The following is a 25,333-nucleotide window of genomic DNA, read 5'->3' as shown; positions in this document are numbered from 1 at the left end:
ATTAGGAAGTCAATTTCATGCCCAGAACCATGACTGCCCCACAGTCCATGCAATCCTCCTCCCTGTCATCAAAGCATGTGCACGTTAAATTCTAAATTGAATTCTATTTCAATTTGCAACTTCCCCTAAGGAGACGTTTCTGATTAGATTTGGTTTAAAGTTAAATCCCTTTGTATTGGGAAATTATTTGCTCATGAGAAGCAGCCTTCCCTGACAAGACAGTCCTGCAAATGCATGGACTTCTCTGCCAAACTTCACTGACTTTATGCAACCGGTTGGAGCACAAGCATTGCACCTTTGTGATGGTTTGTGCTCATGATGCTATCAGGGTGGTCACGTGCGATCTGACTTTCAACATTGTTCGTACCTGCAAATGTTTTGCGGCAGTCACAGAACCGTAGCGTTGGAAGGAGCCACCAAGGTCGTCTAGTCCAACCCCCCGCAATGCAGGAATCTTTCACCCCATGTGGGGCTCGAACTCACAACCCTGGGATTAAGAGTCTCATGCTCTACCAACTGAGCCATCCAGCCTCACACGGCTTCACTTCCAATCTGCGCACGTCCTCTAACTTCCTGCTGAAATTCAAGAACTTTTACACCACAAATGCTCAGGTTTATTATTCTCCTGCTTTTGTTGTGCGGCAGCCCCTTCAAAAAGCAGTTGTGTGGTAGCACTGAGGAAGTGTGGCAGAACATCACCAGTGCACTACTATTGTGTCAGGAACACGTTGCAGAATACACCACAAACACGCAACAGGCTGGAGGGATCCTAGAGTCCCACAGCCGACGAAGAGCTAACCTTTGATTCAGACATAGCCAGCGACACGCTGATAACCAACAGAATAGGAATAATATTTGCACCTGCCTTTTCTGTACCTCTTCTAGGTATAAAAGTGGGGCAAGCAGACATTTGGAAAAGGAGAGCAAGGACTAGGTTGGGCTTTTGCTCAGCAGGACTGAGAGGAGGCCAGGGGCCACTTGGCTCCTTCCTCTTCCGGAAGAGGGGCAGAGGGGGGGACAGGTGCTATTTGGCCCCCAAGGTGCCTGCGCTGCCTGTAAGCAACAGCCACAAGCTCTAGGGCTGCTTCCACGCCTGCTCTCTGCAATTGCCACCCATTGCCACGTTTTCCCACTGTGATAGGAATTTTATGGTTTTAGATATATAGTAATGTTCATAACTGCACATACATAGATCAGCACAGGAACCATTTTGATTCCTAAACTGACCAAATCCTTTCTCTGCAAGGTTAAAAATGGAAAAGCCTCCCCATTGTCTCTTCCTTTAATCTGTGTTTGAATAAGGTGTGAGCCTGTGACCTGGCCCAGGAAATAAGTATTTTAGCACTACAAAAGAATGGCCAGGCTCCCCAGAAAATCCAATCAAGTAACCTGCTAGACAGGAGATAAACAAGGACAAGAGAAAAACAACATTTAAATTTCTGTGATGTAGGTGGGATGTATCTGAGGGGTGGTCTTAGGTTACACCCCTTCTGTGATGTATGCATAATGTTTCTGGGGGTGGTCCTGATCTAGAGAAGGGGAATTTCAAAAGTCTTTATAAGGCCTTGCAGGCCATTGTTCTGGGTCCTCTTCCTCTCCTGCGTGTGAGGGGAGTACCCTGTTGCAACAGATCAATAAAGATCAAGCTTACTAGCTGCTTTGCTTCTCAATATTCTCTGGTTGGCCTCTGTTATTTTCTCCTACCAATAGGGAACCTATGTAAGGACTCTATATGGGCTCTTGGATACCCCATAAGGGAAAAGGGCATATTTTTATTTACAACAGATGGCGACCACGCACGAAGGGACTTTTGGTTACCCGGATTCTGGAAACGAGGAAGGACTGGTTATCCAGCGCGCACCAGGCAGTTTGCCAGGAGGAATAACCAGTCTTCCATCGGTCCCAGGGTCTGGCAATAACTGGAGTTTCAGCGGGGCTAACCAGAGGAAGCAAATCTTGATCAGGCCGGCCTTAAACAACCAGTCAAGACATCGTGGGATCACCAGGAACAGCGCATGCGGAAGTGAGTATTAAGTAGGAAACACGGGTAGTGGGTTGGGGTCTCTAAACCACAGCAACCAAAATTCTTTAATTCTTCCTTTTCCCTTCAAATCTAAAATTTCTACTTTTTTCCTCATCTAAAAATTGCCTTCTTCTTTCTGTCCCCTCGATCTCAACACCAGCCCTAGCCCTTCGGAGTATGCCCAGGCAAAGGTTGTGTGTGATTTCTTCCACTTAATTCTGTATGCCAACCTATTCCTTCGGAGTTTTGCCCAGAAAGGTTGTGCAATTTCTTCTGCACTGAAAACTATAATTCCCAAAACTATAACTCCCAGGTGCAGCCGCACCTCTGCCATGGCGATCTTTGTTAGAGATGACCTGTGAGCAGAGAAAGCAAGGGCACCTGATTCCTTTCCTTCTTTGTCATTTCTGAGTCCCAATCTGGCACTGCGCTACGCAAGCGTCCAGTAGGGAACTCTCAGGTTAGATTGTAAAAGGCAGGAGGTTGCTGTGGGCTCCCTGGCTGAGTAATGACCAAAGGGGGGGGGGTTGAGATCGCTGACCGCACTGTTAGCTTAGTAGCCAGGAAAGGCCAACAGCTGTACCAGCCTAGTAAGTCAGGCCAGACGAACGGCGGTGTGTCACAGTACTAATTCTCGGAGTTGTCCAAATTGAGTGTACTGTGGGTTATTTATTGTGTTTCCTGAAAAGTGGGGATAAAACCCTGACTGCAGTAAAAGCTAGCGCTATTAAAAAAAAAATTCTTAAAATGGGTGCACCTCAATCAAAAGAAATGAACCCACAGACTCCTGATGGGAAAGAAGCCCAGTTGGTGCTTACTTCCCGCCTGGACTCTGACAGTCCCCTTCAATTTGTGTTTAAGAAGCGTTTTTCCAGTGTTTAAATTGTACTTAGGTAACATCCAGCAGCTGCTTATCTTAAATGTGCCATCTAAAATAAAAATGCAAGCTTGCTTCAAAATTTTAAATCTAAGAAAGCCATGCTGGGCCTTATCAATCTTAAAAAAGACAAAAAATGAGAATGAAGTGTGCAAATGTTTGTTATTTGAGAGAGGCTCAAAAGAGTCTTCCTCCTTGTATGTACTTCATTAAGCATATGCCTATGCATTTTAGGAACAGCATTTCCTGACAGACCTCTCACATGAAATAATTTTCCCTTTCAACAGGTGTGTATATGCCTATGCATTTTAGGAACAGCATTTCCTGACAGACCTCTCACATGAAATAATTTTCCCTTTTAACAGAGTGTCCCTTCTTTTCTCCCACAGCACAAATGATAATGAAGGGATGCAAACAGTGATTTAAATACTCTATAAAAAGTAAATGCATTTGTTTTTCCTTTTGTCTTTCTTCCCTTAAAGCCAAACAGTCACTTTCTTTCTGTTCAGCAAAACAAGTCTGAATCCCTGCTACATTAGTTGATTTCCTTCTATCTCTTTGTGGCTTTGACATTTTTTTTAGGTTACAAATAATCTGTTTTCGTTTATTAAATTAATCGAAGCACAACCAAACATTGTTTGTGGAATGGTATTTGTTTACCTTTTTGCCTGAGCATTTCTTACTAATTCTGTCATTTTGGCTAGTGCAAGGTACCTGCACAAACTTTAAATTGCCATTCATTTTCTTGGTATTAACTCATTTCCCAGTATTAACATTACAGCTGATGATGTCACATCAAGAAACACTTTTATTTTCATTTGGGATGTTAGAATGCCAAAACAGATTACTTCAGGTTACTTCAGGTTGCTTATTAATTGTGTGTCTTAGCATTTATTTATTTTTGGTTCCTCATAGGTCATTTGTGTGTGTGTGTGTTTTACTTTGGGGACATGTTCATCACATGTTGAAAGTCAGTCTCATGAAGTTCTTTTATTGGATAGCACATGGTGAATTTTAAGTTTTCCCCATTGTTTTCCCATTTTTTTTTTCAGTCCAGTAGTAATATGTGTGGTTTTGATAATATCTTTGTACTATTTAATAATAGTTATTTTCTGAATCTGATGTCTTTGTGTCAAGTCCATTTTCATCTAACTGGTAATCTAATTTTTTGCTTTCTTTTTATTTTTTAACCTTTCTTGTATTTTTTACAGTTCTCTTTCTCTACATGTGGAGTAATTTTTTATTAAGTGAAAGAAAGCAAACAAACTTAGCAGATAATAACAGTAATTATATGGAAATGTGATAATAAATAATAATAAATAATACATTTTATTTATATCCTGCCCTCCCCAGCCGAAGCTGGGCTCAAGGCGGCTAACAACAATCAAAATAGTCCAATAATGATAATGAATAAAATGTTTAATCCACTAAAATTGTTATTATTTGCAGCTTCCCATGGAAACTGGAGGACATCCTTTTTGCCTTTTGCCCCTTTGATGTCTAACTGTGTTTTTAAGTCACCCCAAAACCCTGCCCCTTACAGGATATCACTTCTACAGATGTGCAATGATGAGCAGCAACAACCCCTCAACTCAGTCAACCCATCACAAGACCAGCAACAACAGAGTTTTCAAAGTGCCCACAGCTATCTCTTTCAAAGGATATAGACTGCCGGGGGGGGAGTGGACCTGACAAAGGGGGGAGTGGACCTGACAAAGGGGGGAGGAGTTGAATTGCAAGGACATTTTCCCACTTTTGAACCTTAAGACTGTGCTCCAGGATTCAAAAGATACATACGTAAAAGATCACAATTGTGTCAAGATATGTAACAGATATTTAATTAGTTGTTGTTTTTTTTGTATTATGTGTTATTATGTAAGAATGTTGAAATGTGTCTGACAGTGTAATTTCCACAAAGGGGGGAATATTGTGTGTAACTGTTTTTATGTTTAATGTCTTATTGCTTACACACCAATGGAGAATTCTCATGCATTTTATACTTTCTAATAGCTCACACTATTGTGTAGTCCAATGTTTAGATAACCACATTTCATTGTCCCACCTGACACTATGCCAATCTTTCCCTATCCATTTTAATATGTGTTAAACCTCGTTTTGCCAAGGACAAACTTCTGGATCCATAAAACACCAGGTACATGAAGGTGGATATGCTTTAGTTTAGCAGGAATGATCCCTTATAGAGTTAAATTGACTTATTTGGACAAAGTGCCCTTTTTAAGAATGGTTTTCTTTAACAGATTGGTTTGAAGACTTGAGAACCATGGGGCAAGATAAATTCAAATTGGACTCAGTTTGAATTGGGCAAGTGTATCCAGGCTGCAATTAGCTTTTGGTCCTTTAAGTGCAAGTGAGCAACTTCCCATTGTGCGAGTGCGAGACCACAGCCTATAATAAAATCCCATAGCTAAAGGCCAAGGCGAAGACCTCTCCCTCACGAGATGCCCAAAACCTGTGCCAGCTATGGTGAATGCCAGGCGACATGGTTAAATGAAAGCCCTGAGGGGATTCAACAGAAGGGATGTGTTGCTGTAGCACTATGTCAGTGTGAGACCACAGAAGAGCTACCTTGACACCTGAGAACACAAAAATGGCGGGGGGGGGGAAGCAAACTGCACTTTTCAGTCATTAGTGGACCTTACCTTCCTGCTAGGTGTAAAGCATAGAACACTATTGAGTAAATGGTCTCTCCCAAAGTGTTAGAATGCCACAAGTAATTTAGTAGCAAAACGCAACATGTGTTATTTTTATGATATATTTATACGAACACATCCATTTACAACATACGATGTTATTATTTGTGGGGCAAAAATTTTTAAGAAAAATTCTAGCCCCAAAGGGGGGAATATTGTGATAGGAATTTTATGGTTTTAGATATATAGTAATGTTCATAACTGCACATACATAGATCAGCACAGGAACCATTTTGATTCCTAAACTGACCAAATCCTTTCTCTGCAAGGTTAAAAATGGAAAAGCCTCCCCATTGTCTCTTCCTTTAATCTGTGTTTGAATAAGGTGTGAGCCTGTGACCTGGCCCAGGAAATAAGTATTTTAGCACTACAAAAGAATGGCCAGGCTCCCCAGAAAATCCAATCAAGTAACCTGCTAGACAGGAGATAAACAAGGACAAGAGAAAAACAACATTTAAATTTCTGTGATGTAGGTGGGATGTATCTGAGGGGTGGTCTTAGGTTACACCCCTTCTGTGATGTATGCATAATGTTTCTGGGGGTGGTCCTGATCTAGAGAAGGGGAATTTCAAAAGTCTTTATAAGGCCTTGCAGGCCATTGTTCTGGGTCCTCTTCCTCTCCTGCGTGTGAGGGGAGTACCCTGTTGCAACAGATCAATAAAGATCAAGCTTACTAGCTGCTTTGCTTCTCAATATTCTCTGGTTGGCCTCTGTTATTTTCTCCTACCAATAGGGAACCTATGTAAGGACTCTATATGGGCTCTTGGATACCCCATAAGGGAAAAGGGCATATTTTTTATTTACAACACCACCCAATTTCAACAGATCATCCAGACCTCACTCTCGGCTCAATGAAGCCAGACATCTCCTATTTTTGAGACATTTGTAGTGATTTCTTTGATAATAAAGGTACAAATGGAGCCCTGGCTGTATTAATGGGGGCAGGCACATCACTGCAGAGGCTTTTAAAGGCTCCTTTGCCTTTAAGCAAAAACTTCCTGCTTCGGGTTCAGTCCATTTTATTGCTTTCTGGTGAGCGCAACTGGGGGGATTAGTGATAAAAATATGATTAATTGTCCTTCCAACAGCCTCTCTTAATTGCCCCCCCCCAGTTCTATTCCCACAGGAGGGGGTGCACTTTTCCTGCTTGGCAGGGGGTTGGACTCGATGGCCCTTGTGGTCTCTTCCAACTCTATGATTCTATGATTGGTTTCCTCTTCCTCATTTTTTGCAGTGATGTTTTTCCCCATTTAAAAAAATCCAAAGGAGAAGAATGAGAAGAAACGGAGGGGGAGGAGGGAGGATCCAATTAACTAGAAGTGTTTTAATTAAAGCTGAACACTTGCCATGCGACAAAATTATATTCATTTTCCCGAATACTGAATCAGATACTCTCATTTTAAATTACTGCAAATAACTCTCAGATCAAACTCTCAAGAGGAATCCTCTTCAGAGCAAAAGCTTGGCCAACTTTATGAAGGTGCCACAGAACAAAGTTTAATGGTGAGGAGCAAACAGATGAGATCATTGAACCAGCAAACAATGTCAAAGTGGAGAGCACCTTCTCATTGACGACAGCACAATAGGAAGTGATAAAGGGAGGAAATGAGGGAGAGACAACGCTGCTTGGATTTTGCAGAAGCCGCAGCCAAGGAAGTGATGGGGAGATACAGGAGCAAAGGGGGTTGGCCTTGTAATCAGTGTTAGAAACTGAGATAGAAAAGTTAGGAGCAAAAGGGCACCTTAAACTGAGGTTATGGGCGCAACAACGGAATGTCTAGGCACACTTTTTTAATAACAAGAATACAAACAGAAAATGAATGGACTGCAGCTAAAATACTATGTTCTTTTTTCACATGCTCTAATCCTTCCCCTGCCCACCCCCCTAATATTCTTAAGAGGGTCTCTTCTCCTGTCTTTGAAGAGTAGCTGGCAGTGGGGAGGCAGAAAAAGGTCCCCCTCTCCTTCCACTCTAAAGTTTTAATCTGAAATCTTAGGCGCAGGACTGCACCCAGAGCTCAGAAACTGCTCACGCTAATGAAATTCCCTCTTGCAAAATGCCCCAAGAACAATGGGAGTTTTGAATGCGGCTTGTACTGAGGGAGACCCCTGGTCCGCCCATCTCACTCCTCCTACCTTTGCGGCCTGCACTGCCTGGCAGGGGCTCTGCAGGGTTTCAGGGAAGAGTTGCCTCTGCATCTCTTCTTATTATGTTTGACTATGGAAAACTGTAAAGTGTTGGCACCTGGAGCTGAATGCCGGCAGAAGCTGAGCTGACACAGGCACCGTACCAGAGGAGCCCGCTCTCCCTGGACGCAACTACCCTGACATTGGGAAGCTTATGTTCATTATGGGAAATACATGCGGATAAGAAAGGTGCCTGGTTCTTATCCAACTAAGGTTGTGCGTCTACAGAAGAGACAAGAGGAGGAATGACCGCTGTGAGGAGCAAAAAGAGAAGAAACGCCATGGTGCATCTGCAGCAACACAACCGGGCACCTTCCTCTGCCCCAGCTGCAACAAAACACGTCTCTCCCGCTGTGGTCTCTGCAGCCACAGCAGGTGCTGCAAGCTCCCCACACTTGGACTTCGCCCCCCAAGGGACAAATGCAAACCACAGTGGAGATGCAGTGAGCCCTGTGTGCTCTGATACCTCAAGGGAAGAAAGATCCCAAAATCTCCAGAGGGAGGCAGGAAGGAGGAAGGAAGGAGAGTTGGGGGATAAAGGATCTCGGGATTCCACGGGAGGGTGGAAGCCTCTCTCCGAATGGCTACAAAGAGGGAGGGAAAATGAAAGGATCCAGTTCTGAGGGAGAGGCACAGATAGGGAAAGGGCTGGGGTGGGAGAGGGACAGAGACAGGGCCGGGTTTGAGATGAGAGCCACTTTCAAAATGGTTGTGGACGCGGGGGATGATGAATAAAACCAATCCAAAGGGCAAACGGGGAATATCCCATCACACCCCCAAGTTTAGGACATTCTATGCCTTTCCTGAGCAGAGCTTATTCTCCTTTGAGAAAAATAAGTGGCTCACTGAAACGTAAACTAAGCTTTAAGAAAAAAGAAAATGGTCACAAACGAACATGAAGAGAGAAACTCAAGACAACAGCATGAGGCGAGTCTGAGGTAAGAAGAGGCTACTGGTCCCTACTAACGGAACAGGTCCTGAAGGAAGGGTCTGATCCCGGAGCAGAGCCCACAAGCCCCCCAGACCCCAAACCTCCAGCTGACCCAAGTTATAAAGCTCTAATAACACTAAAATACGGCCAAAGAAAAAATGGGTGGCTTTGTGGTTTCTGCAAAAACAAAGGAAAATTTCTGCATTATACACGGGTGAGGTTATCCCAAACATGGAAGAAAGTCAATCCCAACTGTCGGAGGGGAGGCTAAGTCAAAGGTATATATTTCCATATGTGGTGGTGGAGTGCCATCGTCAAAGCCTTCTGGAATGCTGTCTTCTAAGAAATAAGCTCGATACACAACAAAACAATGGAAATGTCCTCTGCACTAGCACTACTTGGGCTTAGGATCCTGTCTGCTCAGAAGTATCCTAAAGATGACCCCTTAGCCATTCTACTGACTGCTGCTCATCTGGAGATAGCCAGATGTTGGATGTTGGGCCAAACATTGATTCTTGGTATAACAGAGCCCGGCCAATAGTATTGGCTGAGAAACTAACATGCCAGGTGAGAGCAGCAAAGGGCAAACACAATCCATATTCCTTTTACAACACATGCCAAATGTTTATTGAGTACTGTACATAAATTGTTCAGACTGTGGCAGGATTCCACCCAGGAAAATGTGGCGTGATCTCTTAGAGCAATCAAACGATACTTTAACACATGGCATGATAAAAAGTCTGTACCCGTTGTTTACTGTTGCAACAATTGTTTTCTCAAAAGTTATCTTCTGTACCATGAAAATAAATAAAAACAATATTTCGCTTACAGAAATTGCCCATGCACCACTTGCGACCAAGAGAAGATGCCCGGGTGCCAGGATGGTGCCTGACGTCTCCCCCGGGGGGTCCTTGGATCTAGACTGCTCTCACCCACTAGCAACACATCCTGTTGAATTCTATCCGCGATATTCCATCTGCACCATCAGAGTGAATTCCAGGAACCAGATAGCGGTGTCGAAAAAGACGACGTTGGAGCCACCTGCCCCCAAATGCCAAGAAGCCATTCTGTCCTGGCGACTTTAACCCTGATTCGAAGAGCCATTTGGCACCTCGCTTATACAGTGGTACCTCTGGTTGCGAACAGGATCCATTCTGGAGGCCCGTTCGCAACATGAAAAGAACGCAACCCGCAGCGACGTGTCTGCACACGCGCAGGTTGTGATTTGTCGCTTCTGCGCATGATGTCATTTTGCGCTTCTGCGCATGCGCGAGTGCTGAAACCCGGAAGTAACCCTTTCTGGTACTTCCGGGTCACCACGGGACATACCCTGAAAGAACGTAACATGAAGCAGACGTAACATGAGGTATGACTGTATATCAGAGTTTCTAACACTGGATGAGAGAGTGGCCTTAGGTGAGAGTCTGCCTGATGGAGAGCTGCTTCTGAGTTGAGTGGAACATCCACCCTGAGGAGACCAGCGACAGCCAAAAGGAGGAGCCTCGCAGCTCAGATAGGAAGAGCGGGTTGAGGGTCTGGGAGCAAAATGGAGGGCTGAGTCTGAGCCAGGTGAGGCAGGTGCAGCGGGAAGACAGACTAAACCAGGATCTCCTTCCAGTCAGGAGGGGAGATCTTCCAGAAAGAGAAGACTCTCAAGACCCCCTGGGTCCGTTAGAGTAACGGGAAGACCTCAGAGAGGGGCATTGCTAAGAGGGTGGGGAACTGAGGACCTCGCTTAGGAAGCCAAGTACAGTGGTACCTCTGGTTGCGAATGGGATCCATTCCGGAGCCCCGTTTGCAACATGAGTAGAATGCAACCCGCATCTGCGTGGGTCACAATTCGCTGCTTCTGTGCATGCGCGTGACGTCATTCTGAGCATCTGCACATGTGTGAGCGGCGAAACCCAGAAGTAACCTGTTCTGTTACTTTCGGGTCGTCGCGGGACGCAACCTGAAAAGACATAACCTGAACCGAACGTAACTAGAGGTATGACGGTATGAAGCTGTGCCGAAAGCATTTCACTGCCACACCTGTTGCAACTAGTAAGGGAATGAAAGTGAAGTAACAGAAACGGAGTGAAGCATTTCAGCCCCGATTCCCCCCGAAACTCTAGTCAGGCTCCTCTTGAGCCCAGGCGCAAAGAACTAGGCCCTTGCCAGGTGAGCACAACCTGTCCCTATTTGTCATGAAATTTCATGGGAAATGTATTGCACACTTGGTTACAGTGTCACCATTTAAACGACCTGTTTAAATCAGATTTTAAAATGGGTTTTGTGAGTCAAACATCTCAACGAAACAGAGACCTGCCAGACACTACTCTTAAAGTGATGTCAAAAATGCACAAGATGCTCTCAGAATGGCAAACAAAAGATGAGCAAGCGAAATCCTCCAGGACACCTTGGGCAATAGATGTAGGACATATTATAGAAATGTCAGCACAGGAGCAACTGTGGAATGCAGATTTGAAATTAACAGCATGTTTTGGGTTAAAGGGAAATTATTTGAACATGATTTATAGATGGTATTTGACACCTAATAGATGAGCAAAAATGTATAAATCTGAATTGAATATGTGCTGGAAATATAAAGAGAAATATAAAGGTACCTTTTTGCATATGTGGCGGAGATGTAAGAAGGTATAAGTCTACTGGGAAATGATACATTATGAGCTGAAAAAAATGTTTAAGGTTAATTTTTCTTAAAAAACAGAGGCCATTCTTTTGGGGACAATGGAATTAGAGATGCCTAAACAGTATAAAAGTTTATTTCTGTCTGCGACCATGGCAGGCTGTGTGATGTTAACACCAAGATGAAAAGAAGACAACGTCCCCACCAAAGAAGAATGGCAACAAAAACTACTAGAATACGCAGATATGGTGAAACTTATCGGAAGAATAAGAAACCAAGACGATAGAGTCTTTAATATAGAGTGGCAATCCTTTATTGTATGTTTACAAAATAATTGTAAACAGATAAAATCATTCGCAGGATTGATGTAAAGACGTGCAGTGACATAATATTGATTATATGGGGTAATAATAATAATAAGAAGAAGAATTTATTTGTACCCCGCCCATCTGGCTGGGTTTACCATACCTTTAGGTTTACCGTATATTTCCATGTATAACACTAGGTTTTTTTACTAAAAAATAATGTTAGAAGGGGGGGGTAGTCTCATACATGGGTGCAATCTCCCCCCATTTTCTTAATTTTGAGTCCCACAAAATAGGGGGCGTCTTATACACAGGGAAAATGCGGTAATTTGGAAATGCAGAAAAAATGATATCAACATTAGAAACAGCAGAAAGAGAGGGCGGGAGGTCAAAATAAGATACTGGAATTTGTAGTGAAAAATCTTTTTTGTTGATTGCTGTAAAATGAAATTTTTAAAAAAAATTAAGGAAATGTATTGCGCGAAGAGCAGGTGGTATTGGGGAAAGAAGGAGGCCGTTGGGATTGGCTGTTCCTTCAGTTGGTTCTGTCTTGACTGTGAGGGTGACAAGAGCTATGGGGCCTCCATGCGGACGCTGCCTGGAGGAGTTTTTAAATAGCACTTGCCCTTCAAATGCTGCCAGCCGGACAAGTGAAGATTCACATGCAGCTCTTTGCGTAAAGCATATCTTTTCATCACAAACACCTAACACAACCCTCCAGCCATGGGTTATAGCCAGAGTTTCTGCAGAGAGAAAACAGGAAGACTGTTGGTGCCTGGTGGTCCGTGTCAGTGACCGAAACCTGTCCCCCCCCCCCCATGTCGCTCTTCTTTGATTACTCCCTTGCATCCGCTCTTGTTCCAATATTAAAAGTATTCTAAATGCACAGACACTGTAGTTTAAAACTGAACTCTCTTTTTAAAGGTAAAACTCCCCAAGCACTGGTAGCGCATAAATATGCATGACGCTCATGAGCATTTGCGTCAAAACCCAGTTATCGCTAACAAAATTAATGGCCAGTTCCAAAATCAACACGCTGCAGCCGCGTCTTCTCTCTTCCTTGGGCTTATTTCAGAATGGTCCACCCATGACGGGCTCCAACACTGCCCCCCTTCAACCTCTAATGGTAGCAACAGGGGCGAAAACAAAGACACCGTTAAATCTCCTGCTCTGGAAGAAACGGCAAGAGGAGAAGGATGTGGAAAGACAATTACTACTTTTATACCAATAGCAAACTTGTTCTCCATGGACTGGATCTTATGCAGCCAAAACAGCACCACCAATAGATGAGAACAAGGCAGTAGCAAGGGAACCTCAGGGTTGGCCCAAGTACAGTGGTACCTCTGGTTGCAAACGGGATCCGTTCCGGAGGCCCGTTCGCAGCCTGAAAAGAACGCAACCCGCGTCTGCGCACGCGCAAATCGCAATTCACCGCTTCTGCGCATGCACATAACATTATTTTGCACGTCTGCATATGCACGAGCGGCGAAACCCGGTAGTAACCCTTTCCAGTACTTCCGGGTCGCTGCAGGACGCAACCTGAAAACGAGCAACCTGAAGCAAACATAACATGAGGTATGACTGTACAAAAAATATTTAAGGGGAAAACATGTGGTGTTTGGGTGTCCCAAAACCCCCCGAAATGGGGTGGGGGGATGGTGTAGTTGGATACCGAACAGGACACTGAACACTTGGTTGGGAATCGTGTAGAAATCTCCCACAGGGAAGCATAGAACTGCTCTTTGCAGCGGATGTTGCTCAAGCTGTGGAACTCTTGGAGGAATGAGGGACCGGTGGTCTGTTTGGGCTGGATTTGGTTGGGAGGGGACTATCACAGGTGCCCGATTTGTCTTGGTGGAGGTGTTTATATACGGCACTGTCTTTCATGTATGGTTTGGATTAAGTTTCATCTTGATCTTTTAGATGTAGATATAGTCACGGTAGCTATATAGTTGTTCCCATGAGTTTGTTTTTAAGGAGTTTCACTTATGTTTGTAGTCCACATGATAAAAGACACCATTAATACGTGTTATTGTAGTTTATGTTCTTAGCTGTAGTTCTGATGTTTTATTAGTTATGGTTTCTTATTTCATGTTTGTTTATTTTATTTAACTATTTGCTAAAAGAAAAACATCATTCCTCTGGTATTTGCTGTAAGGATTTGGGCTGACTTAGGTTCACCCTGCCCTGGGAATCCTGGATTGGGAGGCAGTATTTTGGGGGTGGGTGTAAGTTGTGCAATTTCCTTCCCCCCAAGGTCCATCGAGCACCTTCACTGTTGGAGACCTACCTGTCCCTGGGGTTTTTTTGCTGGGCACCTAGCTTATACACCTGAGTTTCGAAAACTGGAACCAAGCCTTTGCAATGTAAAAACTACAGCTTGTGCATCAAGTGCCTTTATTCCTATTCTTTTGGAGGTGTTTCTTCTTGTTTACCACCCTTCGTAAATCACTTTGTGCATGCAGCATTTTTTTTCCTGCTCAATGACTGGAGGTGGTCCACAAGAAACAGTGTATTGTAACCTAGAAATCTAAACTGTAGATTTTGAAGAAAAGGTTCTGCCTAACCTCCGAAACAAAGCAAGGCTCAAGAACTCCTGTAGACACTATCCAGCCCCCGCCCCCCGCAAAAGCAAGCTACCCCTGGTAAGGCCTCAAATATCCTTGATGTTTCCACGCATTGAGACTGTGCAAGGCCAATAAGAAAGCAATAAGTCATAACCTTGAAAACAAAGAAGGCCCTCTTCAGTTAAGGAAGCACCTTTCTCCCTGCCCCTGCCCCTCCCCAGGTTAACAGAGCAGAGGTTCAGGCATGGGGGAGGCAGGAGGGCTATGAATGGCTATAGTTGAGTTCAGAGTTAGATAATCACTGATTTCAGCAAAGCATCTGCTCCTCTTAAAACAGCACTGCTCAGAAATATGCAGATAGATGCCGAGAGTGCTTATTTTTATAGTGCTTTGGCCAAATCCTATTCCACTCAGCACTGCCATGGCACAGGGAATCTGTAGGCTTCTCTCACACACACTGGCAGATGCAAGTTGGCAAGCGCAACAATGAAAATATTGAATGCTCAAATAAGGAAGCAGGTGAAAAGAAACCATGTGCATTTTGCTTTTCTGCTCACTGGCGGTTTTCCAGTGGCCGAAAAGTTCAAGCTGTGCAGAATAAGCACGACATATGCCCATCCGCTGCTTTGTCAACAGGCTCATTATACACTGAGATAGGTGGAGTATTGGTCTGACACTGTATGAGGAAGCTGCCTATGTTCCAAAGTAACAAGACCACAAGAAATCAGCGGCGCACTGTGAAGAAAGGTCCCCCAATTTAGCCAGCCACTTCATATGCAGACTTTCCAGACCCACAGCTGACCTAAAAGCAGCTCACCAACACGGCTGCCACGCGCAGCATCTACACACTTCTCTTGCCCGTCTCCACAAGCTCCCCACATAAAAGTGGAGAAGGCGGCAATACAATGGCAGCATGTTCTCTTCCCCTCCTTCAGCGCATCATTTGGACAATCGAGGGACAATAAGGCTTCAGCAAGCGCATGATGTAGCCTTGGCACACAAAAATCATGCAGACTCACATGGGATTTGTGACTTTTAAGGATACTGGTATTCTTAGGTGACGTGTTTGGTTTTTCTCCACCGACTCCCACGTTAAAAGAAGGATGAGGAGCCTGTGGCCCTCTTGACGGAGTGGGCTGGCAACATCCATCATCACTGGCCCCACTGGCTGAGTCTGATGTGAGTGGGAGTCTAAAATAAGCCCTCCCCCCCCCTGCCTTACAGACTAACAAGTTCAGCATCCTTTCGCAAACTACAGTCCAATCCATCAGATGTGTGACGTGTTATCCTGAGTTGTGGGCATGCACATACATTAGTACAGACCCACTTCTCTACAGAACTGCCACATGGAGGACGGAGCAAGCTTGTTTTTTGCTGCTCCGGAGCGTAGGACCCAAGTCAATGGCTTCAAGTTGCAAGAAAGGCGATTCCAACTAAATATTGGGAATAACTTTCCGGCAGTTAATAGCTTTTTGACAATGGAATGGACTTTCTCAGAAGCAGCCTCACATGCTGTAGTTCCTGGCCAAAAAAAAACAACGGGGGGGGGGGAGCTGTCTTAGGCACCTGACTTGCCCTTTATTACCAAAATACAGGTAAGAGGAGGGCTGTTTCCGTGTTGCTGCCCTGGTGTGCAAGCATCTGACATCACCAGATTAAGGAGCTCCTCATTTCACTTCCTTGTATTGCTATAAGAGCATTGACCACTAAAATGAAACTTGCACCTGACCCCAGAGAGCCCTTTGGTCACCGCAGGACCAAGCGCCTTGGCTGCTTCTAACTTGCCTTAAGTCTCCCTCTGCCAGCTTCCAAGTTCTTTTCTGAAAAGTTGATCGAAATACTTTTGGGAGCTCTTCGAACCCATGGCTTTATTCCTGCGGGCACTCGAGGAAAGAGGAGTCAAGGGGTCTCTTGGACTCACCGCTTTAAGCATAGCTGTCCACTTTTCCCTTTCCTTGCGAGGAATCCTATTCGGAAGAAGGGAATTTCCCTTTTAAAAAGGGAAAAGTTGACAGCTGTGGCTTGAAGGCCGAGCTGGAGAAAACTCCCCAGGGTCTGAGCCCGTCCCCCTCCTCCCCACACCCCCCCTGGGGGGGCCACAGCTGGAGGGGGGAGCGGCGCCCCTTGGTCCAGAAGGAAGCCCCGGCCACTGGGGGGGGGGGGGAAGGAGGAGAGGAAGGGGCGCTGGGGGTCCGGGAGGCGGAGGGGAAGAGCATCTTCGGGGGGGGCGGGAGAGACGCCGAAGCAGCACCACAAACAGACAACCCCCCCCCCGCCTGCATTAACCCTTTGCCTGCCGAGCCCTGCAGAAGAGAGGGAAGGAGGCGCCTTCTTCTTGGGGGGGGGGCGTCACCATAGCTGCCCACTTTTCCCTTGTCTTGTGAGGAAGGGGGGGGAGGTTGACAGCTCTGGGCGCCGGCGGGAGCCTCTTCTTCTTGGTCCTCCCTGAGGCGCATCCCCGGCCCCCCCGCCGCCCCCCCCGGGCCTGACTCACCTCGGACGCAGAGGAGGGACATGGCTGGGGCGGGCCGGGCTCCGGGCGCCCTCCTCCTCCTCCGGGGCGCCGCCGCCTCCTCCTCCCGCGGCGCGGGGGCCTCTGCTGCTGCGGGGGGGCGGTGCCGCGCGGCGCCGGGCCTCTCGTCCTCCTCATGCCCCCCGCCCGCCCGCCCAGGCCGGGACTCGAACCCGCGGCGCCCGAGAGCGGCCAGGAGCGAGCCGGGCCAGCGGCGCCCACCGGGAGGCGCGCCGGAGACCCCGTGGCGAAGGGCGACGCCGCCGCCACGCAGCCAATCGCCGCGCCCGGGAGGGGCGGGGCCAGGCCGGGCAGACGCCGCACCTGCCGAGGCCACGCCCCTCGGCGCCCCGCCCGGCCGGAGAGAGAGAGAGAGAGAGAGAGAGGAAGGGCGCTCTGCCCGCGCTCAGGAGCCCCCTCGCCCCCGGGAATAAATGCTTTATTCATTTACCAGTAAAAAAACAAGCCACACCAACAATCCGTGATCAAAACTAGTAAACATAATTTATAATAAAGAAAGAATAATCTTTATTTATACCCCGCCTTCCCCAGCCAGAGCCGGGCTCAGTGCAGCTAACACCAGTAAAATTACAATAAAAACATAATAGGGGGGGACACTAATTTAATATACAGGTTAAAATACAATTTAAAATGCAGCCTCATTTTTAAAAGAAATAAAGACACAACAAAAAAGACGAAAAATAAAAAAACACTAAAAAACCAAATATTTTTCCAGCTCACAAACTCATTTCAGGACTACAAACCATATTTTAAATAATCCGTACCCAAAGTTCCTGGAAAGAAGGAACAGAAAGAATGTGAAAACTAGGAAAGTATAAGTATGAAGGTAATTTTTTTCCACTTTCCCCATTCACCTTGTTGCAGCTCCTCACTGGGGAAGCAGGATGGAGTCGCCCCCCCATCTGCACCCGCTGGCAGGACAGCAGACCTTGGGGTGGGTCAGGGAAGTGAAAGGGAGGCAGGAATGGTTATTTTTCTGCTAATTAGTGGGTGGGAGGGGTCTCTTGATTATTTGAGCGTAGTTAAGGTTATGCGCTATCATTCATACCGTGGGTGTGTTGTTTGTGACACAGTTTCCCTAAGTTTTAGGTATTATATGACAATAGTAATGATCATCCCTTTTCCCCTTATGGTGTTATGTGTGTGTATGTGTGTTTTTATATACATGCAAGTTGCTTGGAGACTTTTGGGTGACAAGCAACTAGAAGGTTTAAAAAATCATTATCTTTATCATCATCATCTAATTTAATGTATTTTTAATCTCTTGTTGGAAGCTGCCCAGAGTGGCTGGGGAAACCCAGCCAGATGGGCGGGGTATAAGTGATAAATTATTATTATTATTATTATTATTATTATTATTATTATTATTATTATTATTATTATTATTATCCATGGCCTTCTTAGTGCATGTGTGGCTGTCCTTGGAGTGAAGCAGCCGGGGGCAGGGCATTCGGCCCTGGGCTTCCCTCTTCCCCTGACCAGTTTCGCTGCTGCTGCTGCTGCATCGCCTTTGCTTGAGCAGGAGGGAGCTGCGCACCTGTTCCTGTTTGCTTTGCGCCGCCTGTGCCTGGAAAGGCAAATAAGAGGCAGCCCAGTTAAACAACACCAGGCGCAGAAGAGATGACTCAGCCTTCAGCCGCTGCGTGTGAACCTGGCGGCCAAGGGCAGCTGCCAAGCCACACACCACCCAGGGCTGGCTCTGCCTTGCAGCCACCCTCCCAGATGGCCAGAAGAAATAAAGTGAGACAAACACCCCGACCTCTGAGGGTGGAGGGACCAGGTGCGCAGCCTGGGAGTCATTTTGGACTCCCAGCTGTCCATGGAGGCGCAGGTCCATTCTGTGTCCAGGGCAGCTGTCTACCAGCTCTACCTGGTATGCAGGCTGAGACCCTATCTGCCCACGGACTGCCTCACCAGAGTGGAGCATGCTCTGGTTATCTCCCGCTTGGACTACTGCAATGCGCTCTACGTGGGGCTACCTTTGAAGGTGACCTGGAAACTACAACTAATCCAGAATGCGGCAGCTAGACTGGTGACTGGGAGCGGCCGCCGAGACCATATAACACCGGTCTTGAAAGACCTACATTGGCTCCCAGTACGTTTCTGAGCACAATTCAAAGTGTTGGTGCTGACCTTGAAAGCCCTAAACGGCCTCGGTCCAGTGTACCTGAAGGAGCGTCTCCACCCCCATCGTTCTGCCCGGACACTGAGGTCCAGCACCGAGGGCCTTCTGGCAGTTCCCTCCCTGCGAGAATTGAGGTTACAGGGAACGAGGCAGAGGGCCTTCTCGGTGGTGGCGCCCGCCCTGTGGAACGCCCTCCCACCAGATGTGAAGGAAATAAGCAGCTATCTTCTCTTTAAAATACATGTGAAGGCCGCCCTGTTTAGGGAAGTTTTTAACATTTAATGCTGTATTGTTTTTAACACTTGATTGGAAGCCACCCAGAGTGGCGGCTGGGGAAGCTCAGCCAGATGGGCGGGGTATAAATAATATATTATTATTATTATTATTATTATTATTATTATTATTATTATTATTATTAGGGGGAGCTGGGAATATTGCACTTGCGGGAGGGGGCTGCCTTGGAAAGTGGCCTGGAAACTTCACTGAGTTCAGAATAGGGAGTTCAGGGACTGGACAATGTGAGGACATCAAGACAGGGGTTCATTATCTTCACCGGCTCCTCCTCCTCCTCCTTTCCAGGCCCAATTCAAAGTCCTGGCCTGGACCTTGAAGGCCCTTCACAGCTTGAATCAGGCCACCTGAAGAATACCCCCCTCCCCATGGTTTCCTACCTCCCCAAAGGCCCTTCTGCAGGTGTTTCCACAGGAGAAAAGGTCTCCTCCGTGGTGGCCCCCTGGCTATGGAAGGTCCTTCCCAGAGAAGCTCACGGTGCCAAGCAAAGGCTCTTCCTGGAATATTCTCAGCCTTTTCAATCTCATGGTGTCTAGTTCTGTTTTAGCCGTACGGTTTAGTTTCCAGTATTGGTTTGGGGCTGTTGTATTTTTCACTGTTGTTTTAAAAAGTCTCCCAAAAGGTTTATGTTGTAAGCAACCCAGGTGCCTTTTTGTTATAAAGTAGTTCATCAAAGATGCTAGTAAATTGGCTCCTTCTGCTCCCTCCCTGCTCAGTTCCCTGTAAATACTTCTTTGGGTGCTTCTGATTCTTGGCTTGTGTGAACTCTGCCTGCACATGTCGGCTGGCTTGGGCAGCCATTCCTCCGACCCTTCTGAGATGGAGAGAGCCTTCGTTACCCTGCCAAGGCCAGAACGAACTCCGCCTTGGTGAGAAGGCCTCCTCCCAGGAAGAACCCAAGGCTGCTCTGGTGAAGACGCAGTGAGTGGCAGGTTTGGGGTGGTCTGCTGCTGGATGTGACACACTGTGCAGCATTTGCACTTGACTAAACAAAATAAAAAGAATTGCACTCCAGCTATCATTTCCTAAAGCACTTGATGGATTAGCCAGCTCACTGTGGCAAAATCCCACACCTATAAGGGCCCAAAGACTTGTTATCATCTGGTCCAACCCCCTGCAATGCAAAAACCTTTTTGCCCAATGTGGGGCTCGAACCCACAACCCTGAGATTAAGAATCTCCTACTGTACTGAGGGATGAGAGTGGCGCTGTGGGTTAAACCACAGAGCCTAGGACTTGCCCATCCGAAGGTCGGCGGTTCGAATCCCCGCAACGGGCTGAGCTCCCATTGCTTGGTCCCTGCTCCTGCCCACCTAGCAGCTCGAAAGCACGTCAAAGTGCAAGTAGATAAATAGGTACCGCTCCGGTGGGAAGGTAAATGGCGTTTTCTCTGCTGCTCTGGTTCGCCAGAAGCGGCTTAGTCCTGCTGGCCACATGACCCGGAAGCTGTACGCCGGCTTCCTCGGCCAATAAAGCAAGATGAGCGCCGCAACCCCAGAGTCGGCCACAACTGGACCTAATGGTCAGGGGTCCCTTTACCTTTACTTTTACCTTTACTGTACTAACTGAGCTATCCAGCCACATGTCTTTGAATGCCCCTCTGAATGGGCCCAATAGCAAAAGAGCGGAGTGGGCTCCTGCTCTCTGCGGGAGCCAGTAGATTATTGAATGGCGCCTTGCTTTGCGCTAGTGGTTCGGAGCCTGTGCAGCCTGGCAGGGGCTGGCACTTCCAGCAGATGCCCTTCTGGGAGAAGGGCCTGGCATTGTTTGGCCATTGCCTGGCAACAGGGTGCAGGCTGAGCTCCTGGAGTGCCGTCAGCATAGCAGAGAAACTCGATGGCAGGCTGATGTCACCCCAGTCCGCAGCAGCACACCATGTTTTCATCACAGGGCAATTCTGCAGACATGGCTCCTGCTCAGAGACAGGGTTGGCTTGATCTTAATTTTATTTTATTTAACTGAGAACACTTACACCTTGCCCTTCCAGTGTCAAACCCAAGCCCAGGGTGCTTTGTACAAAAAAAAAAAATTAGAATTGCCAAAAAAAACCCCAGTGAAATTTATAAAATATTAGTAGAAATGGAGGATCAACAAGAGCAATTAAAAGAGGTGTGGGAAAAGGAGACAACATGGCAGATAAATAGTCTAAGCTGGGGGAAATATGGGAGAAGCACACTTTGAAAATGTTGTCTATAATAATAAAAGAAAATTATTATAAATTAGTTTGGAGATGATATTTAACACCAGCAAGATTAAATCAAATAAACAAGGGATATTCGGTGTTATGTTGGAGGGGTTGCCAGGAAACTGGGACTTATATTCACATGTGGTGGGGGTGTAAATATGAACTTTGGGGGGGGGGGGCAAAAAGTGTGTAAGGAGATAAGAGAAATCACTAGCTTAAAGCTGACCGAAAATCCAGAGGTAGCATTATTATCAATTTATGATGGGGTGGAAGGTTAATCATAGAATCATAGAGTTGGAAGAGACCCCAAGGGCCATCGAGTCCAACCCCCTGCCAAGCAGGAAACACCATCAGAGCACTCCTGACATATGGTTGTCAAGCCTCTGCTTAAAGACCTCCAAAGAAGGAGACTCCACCACACTCCTTGGCAGCAAATTCCACTGTCGAACAGCTCTTACTGTCAGGAAGTTCTTCCTAATGTTTAGGTGGAATCTTCTTTCTTGTAGTTTGGATCCATTGCTCCGTGTCCGCTTCTCTGGAGCAGCAGAAAACAACCTTTCTCCCTCCTCTATGTGGAGGCTGTGAAGGACTTGCTCACAAATTTATTGACAGCTGCATGAGTTATTCTAGCTAGGAAGTGGAAGCAGAATATAAAATGGAAGAATGGTATAAAGCGGTGTGGGATATAGCTATTAACAATAAATTAACGTGCCATCAAGGTAAGACAGGGAATATGCAGGAGAAATGATTCTGAGGAGATATGGAAGGTATTTGTAGAATTTGTACTGTTAAAATGGAAAGGGGTCAAACCACCGCAAGATGTGTTGACATTTTGGGAGGCTGGATAGTTACAATGGAATGGTCTTGGGGGTGGGGTTTATTTATTTATTATTATTACTTTGTCAAAATAAAAAATAAATAAAAATAAATAAAAATTCAAGTATACAGCATTAAAAAAATGCAAGAAATCATTCTGAAATTGAACATCTCATGAGGCAATAAAAACTGAAGATGGACATGGAAAATAGGAGCAACTAAGGCCAGGGGTCAGCCGACTGAAAAGTGCCAGCCAGCCAAATGCCCATGCAGGGAAGGGCCAAGGGCCAAATTTCTGGCATAAGCTGGCACTGGAAGTTTGGTTCGACCTGCTGTGAAATGCCAGGTCTGAAAGTGGCAGGAGGAGTGGCAGTGATGCCCCGGTCCCACCTGGCAGGAGAGCTGACTGCCCAGACCTGGGGAACTTCTGGGGCTTCTGTTTTGCCGGAAGAAAAATCACGCAGGAGCAGGAGGCAATGGCAAGGGGTCATTCCTGTCCTCTGGCTGCCTGTGGACCCTGGAGTGAGTCTCACCAGACCAGTGGTGCTAGAGGAAGAAGCGGCTCTCTCCGGAGTCATCGGTGAATGGGCTGTCAGGGTACTCACCCACAAGGCACATTTGTATGTGTCCGCCTCTTGGCAGATGGAGAGGATGGGCAGCTGAGAGTCTCCCTGGCACCACCCTTCATTGTGCCCCTTCTGCTGTAAGGACCATTATTTAAAAGGGGGAAGGGCAGGGGATCTGGGTCACGGCTCCCTCCCCGCAACAGTGCCCAGCAAAGGAAACTGGGGGGCTGGGAATCCTTTAAGATTCCTTTACCCTGTATGTAAGTGGTCCCCTTGGCTTTACCTATCAGCCCATATGGGACCCGCATGGGTGGCCGGGCCTGGTGAACATTTCATATTCCTTACCCCTACTGTTGTGATTCATGGGTTCCGACTTAACTTTATTTTGATTTTTAATGTGATTTTGAACTGTATTTTAACCAATTGGTTGTTTTTGTGCTTTTAATGTATTACAGTGGTACCTCTGGATACGAAGGGGATCTGTTCCGGAGCCCAGTTCGCATCCTGAAGCGAACGCAACCCACACCTGCGCATCTGTGCGGGTCGCGATTTGCCGCTTCTGTGCATGCACACGACATCATTTTGACTGTCTGCACATGTGCAAGTGGCGAAACCCGGAAGTAACGTGTTCTGTTACTTCCAGGTCGCCGGGGAACGCAACCTGAAAACGCTCAACCTGAAGCAACTTCAACCCGAGGTATGACTGTATATGTTTGGTGCTAGCCGCCCTGAGCCCAGTCTTGGTCGGGGAGGGAAGGGTATAAATAAAATTTATTATTCTTATTCTTATTAAGAGAAGGGCCTCTGCTGTGCTCTGCTAGGGGAAGCTGGTTCCTGGAGAAACAAAGGAGTCGGGTTTGGCATGGGAGGCAGCGGTCCGTTTCCTGCTCCGTGTTTCTCATCCTTCTGCTTGCATTGAGGACTTCCCAGCATAGCCAAGCAGGCTGCCCCCATTTCCTCCTGCTGAGCGGAAAGGAAGCCAGGATCCCGCATCACAGCAGCTGGGAAGGCACCTTTGGCCCGCCGGCTGATCGGCCAACCAAGATAGTCACCAGGGGAGCAGCAAAGAGGCGAGGCGAGCACATAGAAGCTGGAAAGGCTGCTGGTCCAGCGCAAAGTCCAGGTGCTTTGATCTGACCCCTCTCCCTGCAGCGGCGAGAGGCCTGTTGCTGCCACCGCCAGAGGGGCTTCTTTCGGTTCTCCTAAACCCTCAAGGTCACCTGCACGCTTCCATAAGCACATCAGCCTTGAGAGCAAGGCTGCAGGCTGCGTTCTCTCAAGCCACGCTGGCTAAGCGGCAGAACGCCTGAGTCTCCTTTTAAATAACACTCTCCACTTGGACAGGGCTCTGTCAAGAAAGTCAAGCCGGCCAAGTGGGCCAGCTGGCAATTCTGGGGGCAGAAGACACGTTAGAAAGAAGGGGGGGGGGCGGGAGTTGAGAACACAATAAGAACCTGGCAAGGAATGCAGTAAATTGGATCCCTCTGCCACCTGCAGTTAAAGATTGGCATTGCGGTCTAGATTTAGGTCTTTGCAGCCCATAGAAACAGAGCCTGTGATCATTCCAAGTTTTAGCATTGTTGTCTTGAAATATATGGGGGTTTTTTTATGTTAACCAAACTCCCAAGTTTTTTCAATTGTCAGCCTGCTGATTAACTGCAATTCTTTTTTTTTTTGCCTGCATCCATTTTTTAAAACCTTAAGTTTTATTTCAATTTATTTGAAACCCTGCTACTTCTGCATTATTTTCTAATTTCTTCCAACACCCCAGGTACACGACAGCGGTTCCTCTATGGGCATCACTACATCATCAGCAAAGGCCTTTAATTTATAGCTCTGTTGGCCCACCTGCATCCCATTTATATCTGGATTTATTTATTTTTTATTCTTCTTGCCAGCATCTCTAGAGCAGTGATAGGGGAAACCCGTATCTTGTACCCTCCAATATTTTACATTTTTCAGTCACAGAATTATGGACAATCAAATTTGCGGTTTGCTCTGTAACCATTGCCTTGATTCCTTTTACAAATCTATCTACAGACTCCTTCTTTTCCAACAACTTAATTATAAATGACCAAAAAATGTTGTCAAAGGCCTTAATATTTTTATTTTTAAAAAAAATATATTTAATATTTTAAAATATTAGGACTGAGAACAGTATGGGAAAATTGTCCCCTATGTGACTATAAATAAGGAATGGTAAAATAAAACAAGAGAGAGAGTTAAATCAGTGACTGCTGGAGCAGATGATCAGTATCAGCAGAAAATAAAGGATGGATATTAGCTCTTGAAATGCAGAACACGTGAAGTCCCTATTGAAATAAATTAATTTAGACTATATAATTGGATGTATTGTTTTTTGAATTTGGTAAGATTTGGTTTAATTTGTTATCAATATGAATGATTTTTATTATTATTGGGAAATGAATAAAAATTATTTACAAAAAAAATGTCGTCAAAGGCTTTCTCCGCATCCAAAAATATTAATGCTGCTTGTTTTTCATTTCTTACCTCTAAATACTCTATTATGTCTATAGTGTTCCTAACATTATTACACAAATGTCTACCCGGTCGAAATCCAGCTTGAT

The 25,333-nt window shown here is 46.1% G+C and overlaps 2 protein-coding genes across 10 annotated transcripts in view; one reads left to right on the top strand and one right to left on the bottom strand.

Moving 5' to 3' along the window:
- Positions 1-16,923, bottom strand: part of UNC13B (unc-13 homolog B) — a 179,745-nt gene extending 162,822 nt beyond the window's left edge. For 6 of the 9 annotated variants that reach the window (XM_081212557.1, XM_081212561.1, XM_081212563.1 and 3 more), the window contains exon 1: positions 16,725-16,923. In XM_081212557.1, coding sequence (XP_081068683.1) covers positions 16,725-16,746 — 22 coding nt within the window. In that variant the 5' untranslated portion in view covers positions 16,747-16,923. The remainder of the gene's footprint in view (positions 1-16,724) is intronic. The other 3 variants (XM_081212560.1, XM_081212566.1, XM_081212558.1) reach the window with 3 other exon arrangements.
- Positions 1-25,333, top strand: part of PIGO (phosphatidylinositol glycan anchor biosynthesis class O) — a 140,988-nt gene that overhangs the window by 15,974 nt on the left and 99,681 nt on the right. The gene's annotated exons all lie outside the window — the stretch shown is intronic.

The sequence above is a fragment of the Podarcis bocagei genome (genome assembly GCF_964188305.1).
Source record: "Podarcis bocagei genome assembly, chromosome: 11".
Taxonomy (NCBI): Eukaryota; Metazoa; Chordata; class Lepidosauria; order Squamata; family Lacertidae; genus Podarcis; species Podarcis bocagei.
Note: the sequence above shows the minus strand (reverse complement) of the source record. Positions and strands in the feature narration are given on the sequence as shown.